Below are 8567 nucleotides of genomic sequence, written 5' to 3'. Positions count from 1 at the left end.
TTTTTGTATTTTACTCCCATCTGTAACTATTGTTAGTTGCTCCCATCTCTCTTAGAAAAATGCAATATTGTATGTACTTTTAGATAGAAGGTATTTAGAGTTATAAGATAGTTATATTTAAATGATCCTTTGGGGGGACAGGTCTCCCAAAGGATCATAGGCGGTTGTGCCACGGAAGTTTATCTCTTCCCCCCTCCTGAGTAACTTTACCTGTCTATCAAACATTCTTGACATACCACAGTTGCATCAATGTACATTCTGCATGTCAATAAAAGTTAAGGTTTGGGGCAGAATCAGGATAACCAGAAGAGAACTGCAGGAGACTGAAAGGGAGAACAGAGAAGAGACAGAGCAGGCAGGTGAGAGAGGAATGAGGAAGAGACTGGCAGGCTAGGCACCATGAGGTCAGGTTAATTATAGGAACATTGTCTACCCTTCCAATAAACTTTATAAAATATATATCTGGGTAGAAATATTATTTTAGTTATTACATCCCTGCAGGTTACATTACACATTTCCTTAGAAAACTATAAATTCCCATTATCTACATTTTACTGTATTTTTATTTATTTTTATAAATATGTTCTAACTACATTTTAATCTATTTTGGGCTGTACTTGGGAGTGCCAGGTGCTTTCATCCACTCTGGCCATCAATCTGATATCTCTGTTCTCCATTATGCTGCCTTCCTAATCTATAAACAACAATAACAATAATCTATAACCTGATTTTGCCAAATGGCCATCCTAAACACATTTCAGGATTAAGGTGATGTTTCTGTTAACCTTTTTCTCCTAAAATAATGAGAGTCTTCTGGTACAGTTTGTGCAATATAATTTTATTGATAGTGCAAATCTTATCAGACACACAGTCCCATAATAAATAAAAATCAAAGATCACTTGACACACATAAACATGCAAGTCTTATTTGGTACAATGCAAAAATTTAACATTCTGACAATATTGCTAATTGTGTTTTACAAAAATCTGGGTAAGATTGGAAGCAACCCTAACTCAAAAGGTGATACAGACCATTCCATTTCCACAGCAGATTTTAGGCTAATGATTTCAGGAGAGTTTTTTCTCTTTTAAAGATATTTAACTATACCACAGAGCAAATTATATTTCTGAAAACATTACAACACGGAAATAAAACCAACAAAATAAAAGCAAAATGATTGAAGAGGACTATATAGTTTCCTCTTCCTTTTTATCATCATCATCATCACATTGTTTTATTTTTGGCATGAATTCACTTTTTCCATCAGCAGGAAGATGTGTTCTGCAAATTCTCGGATGGCACCTCGGCCACCACTGGATTTGCAGATATACCCAGCAGCCTTCTGGGCAACAGAGCAAGCATCAGCAGGAACTCCACTCATGCCAGCTTTCTTCAAGCATTCTTCATCAGAAACTTCATTTCCTAATGGTAAAAAGATACTCATTAAATCAAACACTATTAAAACACAAAAACAGCATTCTTTTTGGATATGGCAAGCTACTGAAATTCTGACTGTGATTTAACATAATTGATATAACATATCTTGCAACAACTTGTAACAACTCTGAGGTAGTTGCTATTATTACCCTTATGAAGATGGTAATGACTGATGCTATGAGAGGGTAAATCACTTTGCCCCAGGCCACACAGCCAGTAAGTATCTCAAGAGGGTTTTAAATGTAGGTCGTTTTGACTCTAGGTCCACTGGTCTGTCCACTGTGCCACACTGCACGCAGAGATTCACAAAATCTTGAGAGAATAGGGAAAAGACTGTTGAATTTGAAGTAGGGCATCTGAGTTTGAATCCTGCCTTTGTCCATTACTCTATGACATGGAGTAAATCGTTTCACATCTCTGAGCCATTTGCTTTGGGAACACCTCCATTCAGATTTAAAACTGGGAAGTGTAAATCTTGAAATCTCTCAGACTTGTGAATGTTAAAGATTTCTCCATTGGGGAATTTTTCATTGGAACAAATTCCCTACTGTAAACATTCCCCATTTTGATGTGAGAACTGGCCAGGATCAGAAATGGGAGGACCTCTACTCCACCCGTACTTAATACTGCTTTAGGGGAGAAAACTCCTTGCTAAACAATGAAAGTACTTGGATCCATGCTTATGATGAGGCAAGGAGTTCTTTGAGCCATGCCTGTTTTTAGAATTTATACAATGGGATGCTAGGTACCTATAAAAGTCGGGCAGGTTTTCTCTTGACGGGATTAGTCGACTCAGCTGTGTTTTCTCTGGTTCAGACGTACTGAGGGGATTAGTTGACTTAGCTGGAATTCAGATGGGCTCTTTTAGAAAACATCTATGGTGATTGGTAGATGAACTTAGGGGAGGTGACATAGGAAAAAAACCCTATATAAGAAAAGGAGGGGGCAGCTGGGTAGCACAGTGGATTGAGAACCAGTCCTAGAGACGGGAGGTCCTAGGTTCAAATCTGGCTTCAGCCACTTCCCAGCTGTGTGACCCTGGGCAAGTCACTTGACCCCCATTGCCTAGCCCTTACCACTCTTCTGCCTTGGAGCCAATACACAGTATTGACTCCAAGATGGAAGGTAAGGGTTTTAATAAAAAAAAAAAAAAGGAATCTCTTGAGCAAGGGATCCTTGGAGATAGATCCTTGATCCTTAGAGATCCGATCCTTGGAGATAGATCCCTTTGGAGGAGGCCCTTTGAAGATATCTTGAGAAGAAGTCCCTTGGGAGGCTGACTCTGGCTGGAACTCCCTCTGGGGAGACTCTGTTCCCCAGACATCCTTGCTTAAGACATATCTTGTGGTGAGTGATAAAAGAATAACTGACTGATCTCTCTCTCTTAAGACTCAGGTCTAGGCCATGTTGGCTTAAGGTCCTTCATACTTATTTCCTTTTTCTCTCTTTCCTTTAATTACTCATTGTATTATTAATTAAAATCTCTATAAAACCCAGTTGACTTGGGTATATTGAATAATTGGGAATATTTCCCTGGCGACCACCTTATATTTGATTTAAAAACCAAGACACTGTTGTGAAACATATTTTCTGTGGTCAAATTTATTCACCCTCTCATATCTATCACAATTTATATCTTCCACCATTTTAACTCACTACAGTTTACAACATCAACTATTTTAAATGCTACAGAAGACATAGCAATGATTAGTAGCACAGTCCTCATGGAAGACGGACACAAAAGCCCATGGAGTTCAGACGCTTGCTTTAATGAGGAATAGATGAACCCCTGGATGAGTTCCAGAGCTAAGTCTCTGTGATTCTATGATCCTATCGTCTATACTTACCTGGTGCAGAGACATTTGCCATGAGTGAGGTCAGCTGGATAGTAGGGAAGGTGTTCTGACACCTAGGAGTTACTGAATTTAAACTTTCATTTTTCAATGGGTAATATATCTGGTAGTGATAGTTTGCAGATGATATCTCAACAGTAATTTTGAAACTATGACATAGTGTAACTTCAATAAGCTATGGCAGTATATATATTTGAAGGATCAGCCACATATTATTTTGGCTATACACATAATAAACATGCACATGAATGGACTGGGTCAGGAAATTCTTAACCTGTTTTGTTAAACATTCCTGGCAAAACCTGTGAAATTCATAGAATAATGTTTTTTAATATAGACAAATAAAAATGTATGATTATAAAGGAAGTCAATGATTTGGAAATACAATTACCAAAATATCAAAATGAAAAAAGTTCATGGATCCCATGTTAAGAACCCCTGGGAAGGAAACAAATTGAATTCTAAAATTTTCCCACCACAATTCAAATTGGCTTACAGGAAACTTTTATCAAGTAGGATTGCAGGGTTCTAGTTTTCAAATGCCACAATTATAGAAGATAGCTGCTTTCACCTCCTCACTCACCTTTCTCCTAAAGGATTATAACAGTTCCCTATTGGTCTCCCTGCTTCTAGTCTCTTCTGTATCCAGTCCAACCTCCACACAGCCATCAAATTAACACTCCCTAGACATATACCACTGCTCTTCTAAAAGGTCTAGTTATCCCCCATAGACCCTAGGTCAAAATACACACTTCTCAGTTTGTCATTTAATGCTTGCCTCCATCTAGCTCCCACCTAGATAGAGGGAAAAAAAGAAGAAAAAGGAGCACACTCTTTTTTTCCTCTTTATACCATTCACCAATCTCTGCTCTTTTACTTTAGTTTGGTCAACCTTTCTTTTTCCACTTTCTCTACTGACAGTATGTGTATTTGTGAAAGCATAGACTTCAGGGATATGTTCTATTACAACTTTCATATGATTTATTAAATGCCTCTGCTTTGAATTTGTTGTATCCTCTTTCTCAGCCAAACATCAAAAAAAGCTACCTATGTTCTCTGTCTCCACTTTCTCATGCCTCACTCACTTTTCAACTCTCAGAAATCTGGCATCAGACTTTGCTACACAACTGAAATTATTCACTGCAAAGTTACCAGTGACTTTTTAGTTGCCAAATAGAATGGCAGTTTTTTAAATCCTTGTTCTTCTTTACTTCTGTGAAGGATCTGATACTGTTATCCACTCTTTCTCCTCAGTCAGTAAATCTGGCAACAAGCATTTATCAGTGATTATTATGTGTCATGGAACTGTATAAATTGCTTAGGATACAAAGAATGCCAAAAACATGGTCCTTGCCCTCAAAGAGTTCATATTTGAGTAGGGAAGTAATATATATATATATATATATATATATATAGGTATGTATGAAATATATATAATGTATATGGAAGAGATAATCTTAGATGGAAGATATGATGATTTAAAAGTTCCAAGAGGGGACAGGTAGGTGATTCAGTGGATGGAGTGTCAGGTCAGGAAATGGAAAGTTCTGTATTCAAATCTGATTTCAGACACTTCCTAGATATGTGACCCTGGGCAAGTCACCCCCACTGCTTAGCCTTTACCATTCTTCTGCCTTGGAACCAATACTTAGTATTGATTCTAAGCTGGAGGTAAGGGATTAAAAAAATTCCAAGAGCCTGACTTCCAGGTAAAAAAATCAATTTATTAATTAGGCTAGCAATGATCAATAAATCAAATTATCAATGACCTCTCCCTTGGTGATCAAAGACAAGGAAGTTCTGCCAATTGAATCCATAAGTATATTTTGGAAGCCCATTATTCAGCCCTCCCCTGGGCATTTCAAAACATCTCTGACGAATAGCCAAAGATATTCCATCATACTCTCATCCCTCTTTATATCACTTTTCTATCTATCATGGAATAATGGAGGAAATTCTTTGGGTGGGCCATTCCTTAAAGTTCCTAGGAACAAAGGAATGACTGGGAAGGTGCAAGGGGAAGATCTGAACCTCAATTCAAAACCCAGAAACAGAAATAATTCAATATATTAGAAATACATTCTCTCAAAGGCACAAGCAGCAAGATGGTGCAGTGAATTGAATGTTAAACCTAGAATCAGGAAGATCTGAGTTAAAATCTAGTCTCAGACACTTACTAGCAAGTCACTTAACCCTGTTTGCATCAGTTTGCTCATTGTAAAATGAGCTGGAGAAGGAAATGGCAAACTATTCTAGTACTTTTTCCAAAAAGGGTCATGAATAGTTGGACACAATTGAATAACAGAATGAGAACCAGCAGAGAGCAATGTCATGAAAATGAGAAGAATGTCAAAGACGGGGTGATTAATAGTGTCAAAGGTTTCAGAGAGACTTCTTGAGAAAGATAAGGAATGAGAAAAAGATCTTGAGATAAATTTGGAGAGAGAAATTTCAGTTGAATAATGAGTTCAAAAAACAAACTAAGGAAAATGGATAATTAAGTGAGAGGAGAGAAAGTGGAAACTTCTAGTGTAGATAGTTTTTCTCAAGGAGTATAGCCAAGAAAGAGAGAAGAGATATCGGATAATAGTTAGAGGGGATGATCATATTTTATTTAGTGAAAATTACTTAAGAAAGGGTGAAATGGGTCTGAGAGTAGGCAGCCAAGAAATAACCAGTGGACTTGGAGGGATTAAAAATTTGAGAGAATGGGGATGATAGAGGGGACAAGCTGATGAAGATGGGATCAAGGGTATAGGTAGAGGGTTTGCCTTGGTAAAGAGAACAATTTAATTAAGAGAGAGTGGGTGAAGATGTGGAATCAGAGGAGGGAACTTTTGGAGAACAGTCTCAATTATTTTTGGAGAAGTATGAGGCAAAGTTCTTAGCTGAGAGAATGAAGTGTGGTAGGAATCTTGTAGGTTATAAGATGTTAGAAGAGGGATGAAAAAAGTCTAGAATAACCATTGTGGTGAGTAGGACAGTGAATTGATTAGGAATGTATGAAAGGATTGCTTTACTTAATTGAAAGTCTAATTGATTATGTAACATAAATTTGTAGTGGGCCAACTGAAAATTATTTTATTATTTCCTCCAGTTCTATTCAGCAGCACATGAATAGTATTGGAGGACTTGGGCAATGTCAATAATCCAAGGATAGGGTTTGGAAGGTGTGACTGGTAGTAGGACCAGAGAGTAAGGGATTCAAGAAGAAAATGTAGAGTTAAACCAATTTACAAAGGATTCAATATATAGAAGAGAAAAAGTGTATCCAGTGTGGGGGTGATTGAATGGGAAGAAAATGAAGGTTTAATGCTTGGTTCACCACCAGTTAGGATAAACAGGACAAAAGGCATAAGGTATGGAGAAGTAGGGAATAATAAAAGATTATGATCAAATAAATTTCAGAGTTGATGAACATGGAAGTAGAATACTTGTACTTAGCAAGATAAAAAAAGATGTCTATCTCTAAGTGTAGCTCAATTGGAATAGCGAAACAAGTCACTAAAACTGACTTATTGAGGAACAGGGTAGTTCTGATAGTTGAGGAACCATCAATATGTAAATTTCAGTCTTACAACGTGGATTAGGGCAGGAGTTGGAGTAGGGGGAAAGATCATAAACCAGTCCAGGCCTTGAACTCCCTGAGGAAAGAAGAAGCACATACTACATATCAATAGAAAATGATCACAAGGAACTATATTGGGTGATAAACTTGTATATTATAAACCTCAAAGGAGGAGAGGATTCTGAGTGATGGTGGTAGAAAGAGTCTGAAGTGGCACTATGAAGCAAGGAATATTCTGACTTCTTTGCCATGACCAGTCAAACAGTATGAGTAATTCTTTCTTTTCTCCATAGATTCACATATGAAAGATAAAATCTTAGTTCTATTTTATTATGACTAAATAGCAAGGTACCCACCGAGATATGCCACTTCTTTCCAACATAAACCCATTTCTTTTCTCCATTCATCTACAACTGCTAGCTTATTGGAAATACCAATTTCCATTCTCAAATCCAGTTTTAAAGAGGAGAGTGTTTGTTTTGAACAGGACCTTTCAGAGATTAACCTCACCTATGGAAAAAAAAAGGTAAAAATATTAAAGCAATACAAATTTAAAAATAGAAAATCCTTTAATAATAACAACTCTAGACTATAAAACAACTCAACAAAATGAACAGTTATTTGATATCCTGAGATATTATTTTAATTTGAAAGAAATAGTTATATTTAAAATTTGACATAGACTCTAAGATTAAAAGGTAATGATTTCATCGGGCAAAGGATCTAGAACAAAAATGATATATAAATGATCCCATTGACATAGAAGCCAGTCTCCATATCCAGAATGTGTGAAGAAATAGGCTCATTGAGTTTTGTCTTGATGAGACCACATCTAGAATACTTTGTTGAATTCCTTTTGGCACATTTTAGTAGGGCTATTGACAACTCAAAAAGTATATAAAGGAGGATTACTAGCATAGTAAGGGGCCTTGAAATAATGGAGTGAAAACTAAAGGAACTGTGAAAGCTATCCCAGAAAAGATTTAAGGGAAGTATGGTAACTATCTTTCTGTATATAAATAGCTGTCATGTGTAAGATTTATGTTTTGCTTAGCCCTAAAGGATAGATGAGTAGAAGTTGCAAAGAAGCAGATGTAGGATCAAATAAGGGGAAAAATCCCTTATTATTGGGGCACTAAAAATTGAATGGGTTGCCTCTGAAAGATAACTAGTGGGGAATTTTGTAGAACATATTTCTTTATAGGTAAAAACTAGAAAAGATGGCTTCTTCCACATTTCATATTTTACCAAAAATTTTAAATTTCAGGATTCTCTCCCCAAGTTTTCTGTGAGACCAAATAAAAAATATAATGTAGTATAATTCAGTGGGTAAATACCTCAATATCACTTTTCTTTAATAAATTTATCCCAATTGAATCTCTAACATCATAAGATATTATTTCTTCTTGGTTTCCTGATACATAAATGTGACCATTGGTGAGACATCCATCAATATTGCAAACTAGGAGCTTTATTTCCTTAAGCTTCTCTTTGCCAAAATAGCCATATCTGAAAGAAACCAAATCCAAATTTGACAAGGTCTTTTTGAATCCAAATATAGTAGTCTTTGGTTTAAAAGCACTTTATATAATCATCTTACTTGAGCCTCACAATAAAAACCTAGAGGTAGCTATTATCACTATTATTATCTCCAATTTACAGATGAAAAAACTGAGTTTCAGAGTATAAATATGTCATTTGGATGGTC

General features: G+C 36.4%; 1 protein-coding gene across 1 annotated transcript in view; it reads right to left on the bottom strand.

Annotated features, from left to right (window-relative positions):
* Window positions 1–817: 817 nt before the first annotated feature.
* CMAS (cytidine monophosphate N-acetylneuraminic acid synthetase) overlaps window positions 818–8567 on the bottom strand; it is a 41455-nt gene continuing 33705 nt past the window's right edge. The window contains exons 6-8 of the mRNA XM_001362435.5: window positions 8197–8368; window positions 7216–7369; window positions 818–1423 (exon numbers count right to left, since the gene is read on the bottom strand). Coding sequence (XP_001362472.2) covers window positions 1236–1423; window positions 7216–7369; window positions 8197–8368 — 514 coding nt within the window. The 3' untranslated portion in view covers window positions 818–1235. The remainder of the gene's footprint in view (window positions 1424–7215; window positions 7370–8196; window positions 8369–8567) is intronic.

Source organism: Monodelphis domestica, chromosome 5 (genome assembly GCF_027887165.1).
Source record: "Monodelphis domestica isolate mMonDom1 chromosome 5, mMonDom1.pri, whole genome shotgun sequence".
NCBI classification, from domain to species: Eukaryota; Metazoa; Chordata; class Mammalia; order Didelphimorphia; family Didelphidae; genus Monodelphis; species Monodelphis domestica.
This window is presented reverse-complemented; position numbering and strand designations above follow the sequence as displayed.